The sequence below is a fragment of the Trichosurus vulpecula genome, chromosome 4 (assembly GCF_011100635.1).
Source record: "Trichosurus vulpecula isolate mTriVul1 chromosome 4, mTriVul1.pri, whole genome shotgun sequence".
In the NCBI taxonomy this organism is placed as follows: Eukaryota; Metazoa; Chordata; class Mammalia; order Diprotodontia; family Phalangeridae; genus Trichosurus; species Trichosurus vulpecula.
In genome coordinates, this window is record NC_050576.1 from 43497416 (window position 1) to 43516941 (window position 19526).

The following is a 19526-nucleotide window of genomic DNA, read 5'->3' on the forward strand; positions in this document are numbered from 1 at the left end:
TGCCAGGCCTGGAGTCAGGAAGACCTGAGTTCAAATTTGCCCTCAAATACTTACTAGCTTGTGACCCTGAGCAAGTCACTTAACCTGTTTGCCTCAGTTTCCTCATCTGTAAAATGAGCTGGAGAAGGAAATGGCAAGCCACTCCAGTATTTTTCCCAAGAAAACCCCAAATGGAATCACAAAGAATTGGACATGACTGCAGAACAACACATATTTGCAAGAAGACATTAATATTGCATATTATATATGTATGTGTGTTTGCGTATATATATATATATATATATATATACATTCATACATACATATATATGCAGAGAGAGAGAGAGAGAGAGAGAGAGAGAGAGATTCCAATCTTCTGAGCAGAACCCAATGCACCTGAATTCTTTTATTAAATGATGCAAATCCACCTGTTTAAATTGTTTTAAATTATTACACAAGAATGCAAACTAAAACTATTTTTTTCTGTGTACCTTAAACAGGAATGTGCTGGTAAGTTTAACAACCAGCTCTCCAGGGGAAAAACATGCTCACAACATCCTTTTATGTTGAATCTGCATTTTGTCCATCACTTAGTCTAGATAACCAACAAAACAATAAATCAAGCCCTGATTTTAGCATGTGCCACCACTTTCCAAGGTGTAAATAAAAGCTCACGCTGAAATTTTAACAATCAGTTCTTGAGCTGCTTCTAGCTGGCTCTAGCACAGCCCCAATTAACCTATATTTCTAACTAGGAACAATGATGATGATGATGTTTTAAAATGTATTTTTTGTGCTGTCACAGTGCTTTTCCTTGAAGGAAAGAACATAGAACAAGAATGTGATCTTGTGAACTGTACAAATTCTTTATCTAGAGACTGACTTTATGGTTTGTGGCATATTTGTTCATTTAAAAATATTCATTCAACAAACTTTATCAGGGCCTGCTGTGGGCAGTGTCCTGGGCCCTGCAGTGTAGGACATGCCAAATTTAGATAAACACAGTTCCTTGCACTTGGGAAGCTGATAGCCTAGCACACAAATCCAGATAATTATAATATGTACAATTGGGACAGAAACTGGATCTGGTATGCCATTGGAAAAAGAGAACCCCCAGATGATTAAATTTCCTTTACTAAAGCAGGTTGGAGCCCTTTCTCCAACTTCTAGTCCTAGATAACTGTCCAGAGCAACAGAGAGATTCAGTGAGTTGTCCCCCAACTTCAAAGAGCCAGTATGTGTCAGAGTCGGGAACCTGAGCATGGGTCATCCTGATTCCGAAGCCAGCATTCTATCCACTGTTCCACGATGCCTCTCAAACCATTATGGGCCACTTTAATGAGAGCTCCTTTTTAAGTGACCATGTTCTGCTTTCTCCCTGGTCAACAATACTTTCACATTTGCTTAGCTATTCATCTAGAATTTTCATTGAGGAGGCAGTCAAAACTGATGATAAAATTGAGGTTTGGGAATGAGAGAAGGAATTGGTCCATATCCTCTTCCTGTTTCCCATTACCAAAGAAATTGAGAGATGCTGGAGGTATTCAAGACATCTTGCTTGAATTCAATATCCCAAGGTTTTGGTCTGCTTTGAAACCTCAAACTTCTCACAAACATGATGCTCACACACAGATATGACAAAATGCCACTCAAATGACAGCATTGTTTCATAGAATCATCTATCAAGTCCGATTAGAATTTGAAAAAGAATCCCTTTCTATAATATTTCTGACATGTGGTCCCCTACCTTTTGAGTAAAGACCTCTAGGGCGGGGGAACCTGTTACCTCTCAAGGCATCCCATCCCTATGAGCATGACTCTGAGCACTGAATTTCTTACCGTTTACTATGTAACCTGGAACATACATTGCGTGGCTCCCTGGAATAGAGTTAGGCAGTCTCCTAATGTGGTTCTCTTGATAGACATGGACTTTCAAGCTGTATCTACCATTTACAGTAAAGGAAAAAAAATACCGCGAGTAGATACCATCATTTTTTATAATATCAGCACCTGCACAGAAAGAAATCAGAATTAGGACTATGACATATTGCCAAAAGTCATTGCTAATGATTTGTGACATCAGAGCTATCACAAGGCGCATAGACAGGGCTGTTATATCAGTGTATGAAGTATATTGAGTTTATGTTGAGTAGAGTTTTGTCCTCTCCTTGATGATTCAATGACCAAGTTAAAAAAAAGTCGGCCTGCTAGGCTCTAGGTAGTAGGTAATAGATAATAATAATAAAAAGAAGAGGAAGAAGAAGAGGAAGAAGAAGAAGAAGAACAAGAACAAGAAGAACAAGAAGAACAAGAAGATGATGATGATGATGATGATGGAGCATTTACATAGTACTTTAAGGTTTGAAAAGCACTTAAGGTAACAAGCATTTATTAGAGGTTTTATGACTTGCCCGTAGTCACAGAGCTGGTAAGTGTCTGAGGCTGGATTTGAACTCTAGTCTTCCAGACCCAGCACTCTATCCACTACACTGCCTAGCTGCCTCTAAGAGGAAGAAGTGATATGCAGATTTTGAACAATATATTCTGGAAAAAACTGCAAACAGTGATGAGGTGGGTTGGGGGGGAGGATGGGGGATTGGGGAGTAGAGAGGGAGAAGGAGCAGGGGAAGGAAAGACAAAAAAGGAACAAATAGAAACAACTGGAAAAATCGTCCAAGGCTGTTGTGACTCCCATGGTTTCTGGGTTATCACAATTTTGGTGAATTAATTTGTTTTGCTTTGCAAACCTGATTCTTTGGGGGAGTTATTTCAGTAGATTATAAGTTCTCTTAGGGAAGATGCTATTTTTCAATTATATTTATATCTTTGATGTTTAGCATAGAGCTTTGAAATTTGCAGGTGTTTAAAAATGTTTGTTGCATTGAATCAGAGTGTGTTTGGTGTGGATGGCTTGTTCCCCAAAAGGCAATTGGGTCTAGTGGTCTTGGAGTTGGTTTTGTACGAGGTCACTTAAATGGTAGGTGTGAATCTGTTCTTGGAGGATCAGGCTAAGTTCAGGGAGTCTCAGGACCAGGTTAGCTGTAGGATCATGACTTTGAAGCCATAGCAACTTCTGAAGGTCAACCACTCTACCACTGAGGGGTAGTGATCAGCACTGATGGAAAGAGTGTCTTGATGGGGAGTACGGAGGTATATACAAGTAGTGTAAGCCAAGTGAGACAGCCTCTGACCCTTAGCTCTGCAGGAACCTTCTCTCAGCCCAGATAATCCTGTGTAACCTAGTATAGTGACAGTTGTAGGTGCCAAAATTATCCAGATGGCTAATGGAGAAGCTGAAATCTGGATTATTGAGAAAGGAGGACTAAACCAGCTCATTCTGTCACCCCACTCCCCATGTACAAATAGATAAATTGGAGTCCTGGACCGCCTCCTACTTCCAATCCACAGTCTGTTTCCCTTGTGTAAATTTGGTCTGTAGGTATTTATTGTGTAAATGAGGACTTGATAGCTCAGGAATATTAAATAAGATAACACAATTTACACAGGGGAGTATTACAAATGATCTGAATTGAACTTGACCTCATACCTCACTCATTCATATAATAATGTAAGCTCCTTGAGAGCATGGATTGTTTCAGTCTTTGAATTTTATCCCCACTGTCTAGAATAGTGCCTGGGACATAGTAAGCATTTAATAAATGCTAGTTGATTCAACTCAATAAATCAATGAGTATTTATTAAGTGCCTAGTATGCTTAATCACTGGGGATACAAAAAGAAGCAAAACAGTTTCTGCTCTCAAGGTTCCTTAGGATCTAATGGATTGATTCACTAAGAGAACCGTTTGAAAAACATGAAATATATTGTGACATTTCTTTGTTACCTGCCCCATCATCAAACAGTTCCAACCTTACAGGCTCTCCCATTTCTGGCTCAATAACAGCAGTCACATTAGCTTCAAGAATAGGATAAAACCCCTGTTTCACATCTGCATAAATGATCACAGAGTGTGGGAAATGGACTCCATCTTTATTCACATGGGCTGTCACAGTCACTGGTGGCACACCATCATCTGAGGCCCGAGAGCTCACTGCCATTCTGAGGGCTTGTGGAGAGCTGTGAGTGTTATTCAGCCAGAAAATCCAGTAGCCAGTCTGAAACACAAAGAGAGGGTGGCTTTGAAAACCACAACAAAACCTTGTCTTTATCCTTAAAGCACAAATATAGCACCTGCCTAAAGGTTTGAGGACCAAAAATGTGCCAGCAAAGATTTTTCTAAATAATTCCTGTTAAAGAATTACCAGATTAAATGTTTCCATGGTGAGCATAGCATAATTCACCTTCTTATTTTTGAGTCTAGTCCATAAGCAACTGCACCCAATATTTGTTTTGAAAGTGTTCCTCATTCATTTATGTTTCTTGCAGATAATGATTTCCTTTATAATAGTCTCCAAGTCCAAAGCACTTCACAAATGTGAAATAACCTGTTCCATGCTTTTGCCATAACTGAAAAAACTGAATGAAATAAAATTGACAAATGTTGACTGAATGAATGAATGAATAGAAGTATGTATACTCCAACATTCTTCTATGCAGTTTCTACGCATTGGAAATCCCAGTAAAACAGTCCCCACCCCCAATAGCAACACTGAGTGGAGTTGGGGAGGAAATTTCAATTTTTGATCTTGAATGGCTGATTAAAATCATTCACTCAACAAACACTTACTAAGTGACTAGAATACAATTTCATAAACATGTATTAGGTGACTTCTGTGGGCAGAGTATTATACCAAGCTTTGGGGAAGAAGACAAGTTTAGATAATACTTAGACTCTATAGAGTTTATTGTCTAATATAGATAGTTGGTTATCTAGAAAATTATTCAATTCTCCAATTTTCTTTACGTGTCTAGACTGCTTGGGGGAAGAGTCTCGTAAGGCCACAAGTGGAACTCAGGAACTTCTGAGGTTTTGGTTACTCTAGATAATTAGAAGGGGATGAGGTGGCAGGTGGAATGGTAAGGTAGGTAAGAGGCCAATCTTAGAACCAGGACGTTTTGAATTCAAGTCCTAACTCTGATACACTAGCCATGTGACCAAGGGAAAGTCACTTAACTTCTCAATACCCACAGGACTCTTTAAAACAATAAATTGCATTCAATGACCAAGCATGATTCTAGAGAACCAATACTGAAGCATGCTGTCCACCTCTCGACATCCAGAATGAGACCATACATTTTTTTTGGACATAATTAATGTGAGAATGATTTTTTTTGCTTGATTATGCATATTTCCTTATAAAGGCTTTGTTTTTCTTTCTTTTTTCTTATTTACCCACCATGGCAGGGGGGCATGGATTTTTGTTAATTAAAAAAATTTTAAAACAATGTTACACATGAGTTGCAGATCTCCATTGATGCAAGGAGATTCCACGCCAGGATTTCCCAGTGTTGAAGAAGTCCCAGATCCCAAATAGCTTAAGCTATATCATTTTCTACTTTTATTACCATTTCCTAAGCTGGACTTGTCACAGAAACATGAAAAGTACAGTCTAGTCACATAAAAAGAATAAAATCGGAAAAGCTATACGATCATGGACTCCTATAGCTAGTAATATTCAGGTTTCATGTTACAGATAAGGGTGGGGGGGGAGAGAACAAGCATTAAGCTAAGTGCTTTAAATATATCTTCTCATTTGATCCTCACAACAACCCTGGGAGGGAGGTGCTATTATTATCCTCATTTTACAGTTGAGGGAACTGAGGCAAGCAGAGGTTAAGTGCCTTGCCCAGGATCACACAGTTAGTATCTGAGGCTGGATTTAAACTCAGGTATTCCTGACAGCAGACCCTGGGCTTTAGCCATTGCACCGCCTTAATACTTGCTAGACGAAGAGAAAGGGGCCCATAGAGGTTAAGGGACATGCTGTTTTCTCAGCTAGTTAATTAGTGGTTCAGCTGGGACTAGAAGCCTAGCTTTATGATTTCTAATCTGCAGTGGTTTGTGACAACATAAAGAACTCAGGGAAATTCTTTTTCTTTATATTCATGCATGATGAAACAATTTAGGGGGAAATGTTAGCATTTGCTGGGATCCCAGAATCAGAGAATGCCAGAGTTCAAAGGGGGCTCCAGGGCCATCTATTCTAACCTACACCTCACCAAGACTCCCCTCTACACCGTCTGCCAACATGGTCATCCTTCATCCACTTGAAGACCTCTCTCCAAGGCAGCTCATTCTCCAGCTCTGCTTGTTAGGAGGCTTCTTTGTATGGAGTCTAAATCTCCAACTTCCTCCCAAACCTCTGATCCCTATTTCCCAGAGCCACATGTTCCATAAACCTTTTTCTCTTGTTTTTTTATTTTTTGCAGGCAATTTTATTCTGGGACTTCTCAAAACATCCCTTGAGATCGAAATCTAGGATTTAAATCCTAGATCTAGAGCTGGAAAAGCTCTAGATCTTACATTACCAGATCAGAGTAAATTAGAACCACACAAAGTAAGTCAATTGTGGGAAGACCTTTCTTAGTTTTTCATCCCATTTTTAATTTGTTGTTTGGAATCCTCATAGGTTTACTTTTCTTCTGCTGCAAAACTTCCCCCATATCCAATTTCCCCACAATCTAATCAGTTGTGGGCAGAATACAATCACTGATAATTAACAGGAAGATTGAGCTCACAGGTTTACACTGGGAGTTTCAGGCTGTATGATAAAATCTCAAAGTACATGTCAAGTAATTCAACTTTGAACCAGGGGTAAGAGATAAACCACCGAACCTTTTTCTTTTTTTACTGCCTTTCTAAACTAGTTTATGCAGCTGGTGTTCCCATTTCCTCAACAGGTATTTTCCCATTGTTATAAAAGAATTGTGTCCCAGGGCAGTGTGTCCCATACCGTCACTTAGAGTAATAGGCCCAGAAAATTCTAGACCTAAGATAGACCTTTGAGATCATCTAACACAATATGTCTGCCTATAAAGGGAAAAGTAGTTAGTCCATGGAGGATGGGTACCTTGTCTGCATTCCCAAAGCTAATGGCTGATCCAGGATTAGAACAAATTAAACTCAGATTTTAAGAATTTCATATCTGGATTATACTCTTGTCCTTCGGTACCACCATATAGACATATTACAAGAGGGAGACATTTCAAGGATCTATTACCGCTTTCATGGTCTATTTAGAGATTCTTAATCTGTGTGTGTGTGTGTGTGTGTGTGTGTGTGTGTGTGTGTGTGATAGTGTTTGGCAGTGTTCAATGAAACCTGTGGACCTCTTCTGAGAATAATATTTTTAAATGCAGAAAATAAAATACATATAAAAACTTTTGTGGCTCATTAATGTACTTATTACGTAATATTGTGCACTGTAGCTATTGTGCAATTCTGTGCATTATAGATTTGTCAGCATCTTATCCCTCCACTGGACTGTAGAATTCTTAGAGGAAGTGAATGTTGTCTTCTTTAAACTTTGTACCACCCTCAGCACCTATAATATTAAAATTGTTAATTTTATATACATGTATGAATATGGAATACCTATACATAAATATATACATAACTATTTAAATGCAATATTCTCCTGTAATCATATGTTTGTGCATGTTTATACATATGTAAACCACACATATACACATACATGTATGCATGTATACATGCCCATGTGCGGATATGTACATACATACCGACTACATACACAACACCATATATGTATATGTTCATATGTATAAATATGTATGTACACATACAAATACAGAACTCAAAATGTCCTGAGGAACTCAACCAAAAAGCTGTACTGAAACTGGACCACTGCCACTAACCTAACTTTTGGTCGCATCACCAGGTATAACATTGATTTAAAAAAAACACTAAAGAAAAGCATTTGTAATAGAAGTTGTGATGCCAAATAGTCATCATCTCCAATCTACATGGAAACAAAAGCTTTCAAAACATAAGGACTTGGCCAAGAGGTTCAAAATAAAACGAGAACAGGAAAAAGGGCAAATCATTCCTATTGTCATGGCTTCTACAGAATTTCACTGAGGGTGTTTTTTAGTGAGCCTACAGATGGTCAGTTTATAGCCTAGGACTTTTATTCAACTAAAAAAAGCAGTGCAAAAGCCCACAGAACATAAACACATAAAAATAATAGCAGGAGAGTCACTTGTTTCAGGCCCACTGAAAAAGAGAATGAAATAGTGATGATGATGATGATGGTGATAAATAATTCTGTTTACAAAGCACTTTCAATACAAAGCTATTAAGCAGGAAAGGTAACTGCTGTTTTCCTCATTTCACAGAGGAGAAAACAGCCTTGGAGAGATTAAATGATTTCCATAAGATCACACAACTAATAAGTGCAGAAACTGACTCGAACACAGATTTTCTGATTCACAATCCAGATTCTTTCCCTTAGTAAGCACTTTAAAATATTTGTGAAATTGAGTCAAATTTCAACCACACTATGGAAATTTCTTTTAAAGTTCATACCATAAATAACTTTGATATCTTTTTAAAAAAATAAATTATATTTTCTTGCAAAACTAACAAGCATTTTTCCCCTTTCCCTCTTACCTGACCTCTCTCCACTAGAAAAAGAAAAAACAAAATTCTTGTAACAGATATGCTAGTCAAACAAAACAAAGTGCCACATTGGCCATATCCAAAAACATACACCTCATTCTGCATTCTGAGTCCATTACCTCTCTGTTAACGCGCTCAAATTAATCATTCGGTCCGCAGTATCAATTAGATCATTCAATCCAATCCAATCCAACAAGTATTTATAATATAATACATAAAATATAATATGTTAGGTATGTTTGTGTGTAGGACAAAGTGCCAGGCACTTTGACAAAGACAATGATCAGTGACCAGGCTCAGCCTAATGATAATATTACCTTTGCTGTCTCTGGAATCCGAAGATAAGAGCTCCTCAACCCTGGATTGGTGTTAAAATCCTCTGTGAAGTACTTTTTCCCACTAGGGTCCTGGAGGACTATGTCAGGAGGCCCGCTGGTCTGCCATGTGACTAAAAAGACAGTATCCTTTCCCAGGCCTCCATCAACAGTCACTGTCCTACTAACGTGCTGATGAATGTCAACAATTTCACCAGTGCTGTCAAGCTGTTGAAGAAGAAAACACCGAGGTAGTTAAAAACCACAGACCTGGGCATATTCCTATCTTCTTCTTGCCAGTGTAGCCAGTGAAAGTGTGATGATGGAGACCAAGTGACATTGTGAAGTAGACAGAAGAAGTTCAACCTGGTTTATGTGAGTAACTTATTGGAAAAAGCTTGCTTTGAGGGTGACCTGAGGTGGTTTGCTGTGGAGTATCATAAGCTACTGTTAATTTACTGACTGTTTACATTCATAAAGAATAACAGAGAGGGACTAGTCAATCAGTTAGCTTTCTGCTAAGCTCCTACAGCGTGCTAAGCACTGGGGATACAAAGAAAGGCAAAACGTGATCCCTACCCGCAAGGATAATCAAGGTCAAGCCCCTGATTACCCAGAAGGATTTCAGGCAGGGGACAAGAAAGCAACGGGGAGGAGGACTCTATGGGCCAGTTGTCCCATCAATGAGTCTCTCAGTGAAGGTCCCAGGCCCCGATGAGGGAGAAGGAACAGTTACAACTGATTAGATGGGGATGATGGCCCATAAGAAGCGTCAGGGAGGATGCCTACTCATCCCCAACGATATTCCTGGGCAATCTGGAGCTGGGCCCCAGGCACCTTGCTGAACTCTCAACAATATCAATAGGGTTCCTCCATTCCTTGGCTCTGGAACACTCTCCTTTCTCTAGGCCTGTTGATCAGTTTATTTCAAAGCTCATCTCAAACACTACCTCTTCCAGGAAGCCTTCCCTGATGACAAAGACATTTCCACTCATACCTCACTTGACCCTTTCTTTTGTGGCTCACTAATGTACTTATTATGTAATATTGTGCACTGTAGCTATCGTGCAATTCTGTGCATTATAGATTTGTCAGCGTCTTATCCCTCCACTGGACTGTAGAATTCTTAGAGGAAGTGAATGTTGTCTTCTTTAAACTTTGTACCACCCTCAGCACCTACTGCTGGCAAGAGCTCAATAAATGTGTATTGAATGGAGGCTATTGAAGGTCTTCAGATAATGGTGAGCTTAGCTGCCAAGGAGATGAACTAGCTTTGCTATTGGTGTGATAATCACCCCTGGTTACTATGAAGTATGGCATCACATCACTAGGAAATTCTCATGATGAGGAAATACTGACCTGGACAGGTTGGCGAAAGATGTCTCCAGTGCCTGATGAAATTCTACTAAAAGCGTCAATCAGACCATTGGAACTTGCTCTGTCTGATGCAAAGAACTTCAACCCTCCTGAAACAGATGATTTCAGTATTAATTCAAATATTCACATTCAAAAAAATTTAACCTTTCACCTGTAACCTTTGCTCATTGAAGAGTGTGATATTCCTTAAGGGCAAGGCCCATTTTAACTTGCTTTGACACTATCTTGCACACACATATCTGAGGATGGTGTTAAGCAATTCCAGGTGATTTTTTTCCTACTATAACCGTGGAAGAATTCACATGGCTGGGGTCTACAGTGCTAAAAGGAAGCTGGAAACTAAGGAATGAGTTATGAGATTTGAGCATGGTACAACCATTCAATCTGAACAATTCATTCCATTCCCCCCACCAAATGACTCGTAGTAGAGCCTCACTTCTGCTAAGGGGCATGTGGGGGGCAGATAAGATGGCAGAGTAATCTCTTAGTTGGGCAGATGCTAAATACCTGGCCTCAGGCAAAATTATCAAGTTGGTAAATCTTTGGTGTCTCATCATTTTCCTTCATCAGTGCCAATCATTATCTTCTCATCTTTATCCAACCCAGAAATGTTGTGCCTCCTAACAAAGTCAGAATCAATCTTATGGCCATATAGTCAACACTTTGATAGAAACTCATTCAGAAATGTGTTTTCTCTCTTGTGTCTCTGTACTCTTACACATGTATGTCTGTGTGTATGTATATATATACATATGTATATGTGTACATATAATGTATATGTATACATATATGTTTGTGTACATATAAATTCCCTATGTATATGATACTTACATATATACCATATACATGCACTATACTACATACACATATACTATACATATAGCAAACATATATTCAGTCACATATTCACACACAAATAAATGTGCACGTGCCTATATCTATATTTATGTATACACACATATGAAATCTCCTGTTAGAAAAAGTTCAATCAGTATATAGGTGAGGGAGATACCACAGAGGGCCCACTCCTGTACCTTGAAAGTGCATTTTATTTAAAGCTGTCCTGAAGATAAAATCACTTTATCTACTGCAGAAAAGATAGGTCAGAAGGTACTGTAGGTCCAAGGCTTCCCTCCCCATTTGTTTGCCTCAGTTTCCTCATCTGTATAATGGGGATACTAATTGTAAAGTGCTTAGCACAGTGCCTGGCACATAGTAAGGACTATGTAAATGTTAGTTATCATCATCATCATTTCCTTTAATTTCCTTAATATCCTCATGAAAAGAATCACAGACTCCCAAGATCTAAGAGCTGCCAGGGAACTCAGAGGTCATCTGGTAAAAATGAACCTGAACAGCCAGTGATAAAAACAGAAATAGACATAAAGGGGTCAAAACCCCCTATGGCTTAATGTGTTCCAAAATGCCTGCTCCCCAATTTTTTTCCTGTTAATGCAAAATCTACATATAGCTCTGAGTAGAGAGGATAGTGAGACCAGACTGTGTACCCTCAACACCTGGGAGTCTTGGGGCAGAGAAATGGAGGAATATAACAACTGTGTTTAAGGACTCAAAGGTCTCTTATTTGGAGAAGAGATCACATTTACTGTGCTCAGCCCCAGAGAAAGCAAAGGGCAGAAGCAGTGAAGAGACATATTGAGGCTTGCTATCAGGAAAACAGACACAGAAACAAAAACTACCTCCTAATGATTAGATCAATGGAAAGCTTTGTCAACCTTAAAACTGAACACAATTTTCCAAATGAGGTCTGATGAAGGCAGAGTAGAGTGCAACCACCATCTCCAAAATAATAGTCTCGGCTCTTTTTAATGTAGTCCACTATCACATTAATTTTTTGGATGTGACAAAGGGAAATGTATTCTTTATTTCTTTCAGTCAATAGTGTGATGGTAAAACTATGTACTACTGTGAAACTACTACTGTGGTTAAGAAAAAGACTGTCACTGAGAATGTTTTCCGTAAGTATGCGGATGAAACTTCAAAAAAAATTATTGATAGAAAAGTAGGTATATAGGTCAGTAGTTCATGTTGTAAAAAAAAATTGAGAATTTTTTTCTATATCTTTGGTATTTTTCCCTCCTTCAGATAACAATAATTCAATGAGCTCACAATTGGGTTACTTTCAACAGGGAACTTCTTTAAGTTTCTAATCCAGTGGCTTTCCCATCTTTGTTCTTAAAAATTCCAGTTCTACCTCTTCTTTAAGAACATCTTGGACTGGTTCAAATGTGGTAAATCTGTCATGGTTAATGATGAAAACAGTTTGTTATAAAATATTTGCAGATATTTTCCATTTTTATTCTTTGTGTCTTCATTCTTCATCATTAAATACCCTCAACATGGCTTTACTTATTTCAATCTCTCACCATGATTTTTAAAAACTTACTTTTACCGTCCACTTATTTTTTGAGGTTATACTGCTCACAATCTTTGATCACCCTTTTCCATAAGATTTTACAAATGAATTTATATTCAGAATAAGTGTTGTCTTTGGCTTGCCACATGGCAAATAAGTTGAGTGTTCACTAACTAAAATTCTTTTAGACTCTTGGTCTCTCTTTTATGGCAACTGGCTAGCAATAGTTAAACTTCCACATAAAATCATTATAATCAACTCATTTTTTCTTCTATGCATTAACTTACTTTCATCATCAATAATTTATTTGAATATATCAGTATTGAATTGTTTCAACTGCGTGCTATAACTTTTTCTCATTTTTATTCTTCTTTGTACTAATTTCTTTTCTTTCACTGACAAGCTAGACAATTTATTAAGGAATGACTCCCCTGTCAGTAACAAGTAAATTTCTGTCTGTTAAAAATACAATCACTTTCTTTTTTCATTATTTAATGCTTACCATGTCTAGTAATTCTCTTCTTGATCAAAGTATTCTCAACCTTATATGTAGTCTTTGTCCTCTCTCATTTCATCTGTCTTTGCAAAGATGTCATCAAGTATTGAGTGCATATACAGATTTAATTTGAGGGAGTTTATTGAATTCTTGATAGAATTGCCTCCCTTTTTCATCCTCTGTCACAGAGATTGATGTATAAGCTTCAGTTATTTCTATGGGTCTTTTTGCAATACTAATAATCATGAGCAGTGCAATATAAGATGGCAAATTCTCACATAAAATAATGATCCTTTTTGTCTTTAGGCACACAGTAGAATGATATAAAACCAACTCAAACTTCTTTTGCCTCTTCATGCAGTACAATGAACCATCCTTTCAATTAGCTACAACTTCCTTCTTTCTTCTTGTTTAATTTACACTGATAATATAAGGATTCATGTGCTCTTCCCCTAACAGAAGGTTCACTTGTTCACTGGACACTGGTCTCATACTTGGAGATCCAAATCAAGTTAAAGCTTAAAGATAGTAAAAGAAAACAAAAAAAACCTCCTGTGATTCTAAGTACCTTCTGCCCCTTTTCTGTCATGTTGCCCCGATCATTGAAGAAGCAGAGTGGAGTTCCATAAAATTGAGAGTCATTTTGCATTTTACTTTGTTTCATAGGTTGCCAGGGCCAAAGGATGAATTACCAAGTGGCCAGCCTCCCTGTACTTGTCTTGGCTGGTTCTCAGAAAATAGACTTGGTCTGTTGCTGGGACTGCACTCAAATCCTTTCCAGCATCATAAAGTCTGCAAGGAAGGGCTTGAATTCTTTTGTTATAGCTTTCAAGAACCCAGGAACAAGGCAGAATCTTACATTCACATCATGATAAGGCAAGAGAGTAGGACTTCATGTAGCGTTTCCACACTATCTACAAAATTAAAAGGGAAATATTCTCAAGGAAGAAAACAATCAGTAAAACACATACCTGTCAGTGTGGATAATTCTTCAAGATTTTCATCTACAAATGGGCCCAGAGCAATGGTGTGAATGGTTGAACCACTGTTTATCACAGTAGACAAACAATTGCTGATATCCCCATCATCTCCACTGGTTGCTAATATTATCACAGAGCCATATGCATTTCCATGCAGACTTTCAATCGCCTGGAAGCAGATTATCCATTATAAGGGGGATGCTAATTAAATTATTAGAGAGCAGCTGAGTGGTACAGTAGGTAGAGTGTTGAGCCCGAAGTCACGAGTCAGTCACTCATCTTCCTGAGTTCAAATCTGGCCTCAGACACTTAGAAGCTGTGTGACCCTGGCCAAGTCACTTAACCCTGCTTTCCTCAGTTTATGCATCTATAAAATGAGCTGGAGAAGGAAATGGCAAACCACTCCGGTATCTCTGTCAAGAAAACCTTAAATGGGGTCATGAAGAGCTGGACATGACTGAAATGACTGAACAGCATTAAATTGAACAAATTAAATTATATATACATATATATTACCATATGTAATATATATACACCTATATACATATAAACAAATATATGTATGCACATATGTATATATATAGACACACATCCATTGTACAGGGATAGTCCAGAGTAGGGATGTGACCTCAAGTCTCACAAAGAATGCAAACTACCTTGAGTACATGTAAACAGAAAAAGATGCTCCAACTGTCTCATGGAACACTTGCACATGAGCCAGGGCCTTCCCTAGCACTCTGCCTTATTTTTCTTGTTTCTATATAATATCTGACCTGGCCTGGGTCTGGTGCGGGGATCCATTACACCATTCTGTCCTCTTGATGGCAAGGACTGGGTCTCATGAATAAATTCCTTTAAACAACCCAATCAGCCTAATTAACCCAACAGATGCTAATAAATCTATTATACAACCAAGCTAACATGGGCCCCTCTTACTTCAGTATCTAAGCATTCTCTCAGAGGGTCTGTGTCCCTACAATTGGCATATCAGAGTAGAACAGACCAGCCCCTGCACTTAGCCTTATATTTGGTGTAGCTGGTAGGACAATTTGCCCTGCTACAAATCTTGTGCTCTCTCTCTCTCGCACGTCTCTCTATCATCCCCTCTTTTCGTCCTTTGCTCTCACTGTGCGTCTCTCGTTCTCTCTCAGCTCCTCTCCCGCTGGCTCCTTGATCTGTTGTCTCTCCCTCGTTTCTCCGTTCTCTCTCCTCCTCTTTCTCTCGTCTCTCTCTCTCTCATCTGCTTTCTCCCTGCTTTCTCTCTCTCTCTCGGCTCTCCTTCTCCCTCTTTCTCTCTCGGTCTCTCTCCTTCTCTCTCTCTGCCTTCTCTCCTCGTTCTTCCCTCTCCCTATCTCCTCCCCTGCTCTTTCTCTCGCTCTCTTCTCTCTCACTCTCTCTTCTCTCCTCTCGCTCTCTCTCTGCTCCTCTCTCTCACCCCGCACCTGTCATCTGTTTCTCCTCTCCTCTCTCTTCTCTTTCCTCTCTCTCTCTCTCTCTCTCTCTCGTTTCTGCTCTCTCTCTTTCGTCTATCTCTCTCTCTCTCTCTCTCTCTCTGCTCTCTTTTCTCTTCTCTCTCTCTCTCTCTCTCGTCTCTCTCTCTCTCTCTCTCTTTCTCTCTCTTCTCTCTCTCTCTGTCTCTCTCTCTCTCTTTCTCTCTCTCTCTCTCTCTCTCTATCTCTCTCTCTCTTCTCTCTCTCTCTCGGTCTCTCTCTCTCTCTTTCTCTCTCTCTCTCTCTCTCTCTCTCTCTCGCTCTCTCTCTCTCTCTCTCTGTCTGTCTCCCTCTCATTGTAAGTGTAAAAATTGATTTTCTCATTGTGAAAAACTATCAATAGCTGCCTATACCGTGGCCTAAGTTCTTGCCTTGATTTTTCTGGCTGGAGCCAGGTACAAGTCAATTCAATTAGCATTTATATTAGTATGTTCCAGGCATTATGCTAAGTACTGGGGATGCAAAGCAGGTAAAAAATAGTCCCTTCTCTCAAGGAGCTCATGGTCTAAACAACTAAGTACATGCAAGATACACGCAGAATAAATTGGAGATACTTGTGCTGGTCTCCATGCCCAGTTTTCTGGACAATCTATGGGTATTTATTCTGGCCCACGGTGGTCTTCTCTTTGGACTCTCATCTCTAGAGTCCACTGCTTGGCCAGTGAGAGCTTAAAAAGGCAGAAGGTACTGAGATATCAACAACCCCAGCTAATCTGCTCCCAATCCCTGTCTGTTTCCACATCCCAGCCTTAAAACCACTTCCCAAATTCTGATTTGATGAACTGTTTCAGAACCCATCCTCTGGCCAGACTGCTGACTGATTTTACTTTGTGTGGGGTCCATGAACTTGGAAAAAAACAACTCTATATTTTTATTTTCATTAACCTACTAACTGAATTTTAATTTTTTCTTCAATTATGAATGTAGGCAACAAAATGGTTCTCTTGAGGATGTCTCCATAGTTTTGACTAGACTACCAAAGGGATCCATGATACAAAAAAAAATGGCCAAGAAGTCCTGCCCTAGACAGTCCTAGAAGCCTAATTTTTACTCTTTGACCCACGGACCTTGTCTAGGGATCATTCCAGGTAACAACAATAATGATGCTAATTGACATCTTACATTTGTCAAAGCACCTTATAAACATTGCCTCATAACAATTGGTAGGTACTTCAGGTGGCATAATTCCCATTCTAAGGATAAGGAAATTGAGGCTTAGAGAAATTAAGTGAGTTACCAGAGTCATTCAGCTATGAAGCGTAGGAGATATGATTTGAACTCATGTCTTCCTGACTCCACATTTAAACACTCTGTGTTGTACACAGCCTTGTGTACAACAGTAGAAATGCCTAGGGATGTAGTAGGGAAGAGGAAGGGAACAGGTATTTATTAAGTGCCTACTATGTGCTGGGTGCTAGTGCTTTACAGAGATTATTTCATTTGATCCTTACAACAATCCTGGGTGGTAGATACTGTTAGGATCCCAATTTTACAGTTGAGGAAACTGACACAGGCAGTGACTAAGTGACTCTCCCAAGGCCACCCAGCCAGTGAGTGTCTGAGGCCGTAGTTGAACTAAGGTTTTTCTGACTCCAGGCCCATTGGGCCACCTAGTTATCTATGAGTGAGAACAGTGGTGGATGGCACTTTACTTCTAAATAAAGTCCTCCAGCTTGGAACACTGCATTCCTTCAGCTACTCAACAGAACACACATGTTAGGCTGTAGATCTAGGCAAACTTTTTTTCTGATGTATTGTCTGTTTATCAGAAGCATCCTCAGGATATCAGAGGCTTTAAGAAGGGAGTAGGGTATGGGCATGTGGATACAGGAGATGTAGTGTGTGGGATGACTTTTGTTACCTGAAGCCCCATCCCTAGGCCTGAACATATATTGGCCCCTGTATTAGCTGTTGCAGAGGTAGGAAGAGCTGACGAGAGTTGCCTTCGGTCTTTGTGATTCCTTAACTGGCGTGGCAGAGCTCTGATCGATCCTTTCCTGCTGAAGCTTACAATGCCAACATACGTATCAGTTTCAACCACCTGCAGTAGGTAAAATTCAGCTGCTTGGTGCAGTCGGAGGAGCCTGTCAGCCTATGGAACAAAAACCCAAAAATCAAAAACAAAACCTAGGAAAGCATTGATCGGACTACTCAACAGCACAATTAGGTCAGGCTGTCCCCAAAGTCTTAGTGCAGCTTTAAGTCTGGAATATCAGTGATACAAAGGGCCACATGGGAAGCTGCATTAGAAAGGACCAAAATGCTTTGTGAGAACTCAAGAATCAATATCATCACTAGATTGGGGGAAATCACAAATAGTTTCGTGAACCTGTGGAGGTAGCATTTGAGATGGGCTTTATAGGATACATAGAATTTCAATAAGTGGTGCAAAGAAATGAGGTCATTCTAGGCAAAAGGAAGAGCATGAAAAAAGGTGAGGATAGGAGGTATCAAGAATTTATTAAGACCTACGATGTGCCAGGCACTGTGCTTAGCACTTTACAAATATCTCATCTGATTCTCACAATGACCCTGGAAGGTAGGCTCTATTATTATCTGCATTTTACTGGGGATAATAAGGACACTGGGGATAAAAAGGAAACTGAGAAAGATGGCCATTAAATGATTTGTCCAGGGTAACATAGCTACTAAGGAGCTAAGGTGAGATCTGAACTCGGGTCTTCATGACTCCAGGCCTAGTGCTCTGTCCACTTTGCTATCTAGCTGCCTTGGAGGGGAGAAAGTGAGAAATGTGTATGGGCATGGTCCATATGCCTAGTTCTGCTATAGCACAGAATAGGGACAAAGGCATAGAATGTAAACTCCTTGAGGGCAGTGACTTTTGGTTTTGTCTCTGTATGCCCAGGACCTGGGACAGCACCTCTGTTCCTTCCTCAAGTACAATATAAACTCCTTGAGGAATGGAACTGTTTCATTTTTGTATTTGTATTTCCAACATCTGTGTCTGGCACATAACGAGCAATTGTCAAGTGCCTGCTGACTGACAGACCAATTGACCCGGTAAGCATTTAATAAATTCTTTCTGAATTTAATTAAATTGAACAGGATGAAAAGAGGCAGGAACATCAACTTCCTTTACCCTTGCACAAAAAGTCCTACTCCAACCTAATAACAAAGTTTCTTGTCCCCTTCCCCTTAAATAATTTTTAGACAGGGTTGGAGAGTAGATAAAAGAGTTTGCAGTCATTTTACCTCAGCCATTTTTCCGGAAACATCCAGAACTAAGCAGACGACTCTGTCCCCAGTCTGGAGCAAGGAAAATGTGGGTGGAGGTGGAAGGGCAGCAGCAGCCATGGGGAGGCTCTTTCTGAAGTCATCAGAGTCCATAATTACATCCCATGTGCTTCTCAGGCTGCACATTTGATTCTGAAGGTTTGGCGCTTCTTGGTTGTGAGTGCTGGCGTTACAGAATTCCACCACCTAAGAAAGAAAAAGAAGGTGATATTGTAAGAAGAAACAAAGGCAAGATCTTGTGAGTCCAAGATGGCCTCTTTCCTAAGCTTCTGCAGCTCCCAAACCTTCCCCAAAAACAAAGGTTGATGTGCAATGTAGACTAACCAAAGCTGGATCCAGATGAACCGAGAAAGCCCATACCATGTAAAAACCTCAAGAAATAACATGGGGGAATTTAAACACTTAGAGAATTGAAATACCCAGTGTTCTCACCCCCAAACTACTCTATGAATGGGAAGAAGTGACCTCATGTAATCTTGCAGCCCTATGCTTCAGGGTCCAGCTATAGGGGTCAATGGCCATTCCCTCTGTGGGAGTGATTCAGCTGAACCCTGCCTTTTTCACTGTGCAGGAGGAAAAGGATACCAACCGTGTCCAGCCACTAGAAAGAAAGAGAGAACTGGTAGAAAGGAAGGGGTCTAAAGACATAGGAAGAACAGAATGGAGCATAGATCTGCAGGCTAAAGAGGAAAAAAATTTGCCCGAAGGACCAGAGAATTG

General features: G+C 39.6%; 1 protein-coding gene across 1 annotated transcript in view; it reads right to left on the bottom strand.

The window, feature by feature from the left end:
• The window catches only part of CLCA2 (chloride channel accessory 2), a 55434-nt gene that overhangs the window by 10954 nt on the left and 24954 nt on the right, over positions 1-19526 (bottom strand). Inside the window, exons 6-12 of the mRNA XM_036756016.1 lie at positions 18765-18992; positions 17413-17643; positions 14053-14230; positions 10191-10297; positions 8835-9059; positions 3823-4093; positions 1819-1989 (exon numbers count right to left, since the gene is read on the bottom strand). Coding sequence (XP_036611911.1) covers positions 1819-1989; positions 3823-4093; positions 8835-9059; positions 10191-10297; positions 14053-14230; positions 17413-17643; positions 18765-18992 — 1411 coding nt within the window. The remainder of the gene's footprint in view (positions 1-1818; positions 1990-3822; positions 4094-8834; positions 9060-10190; positions 10298-14052; positions 14231-17412; positions 17644-18764; positions 18993-19526) is intronic.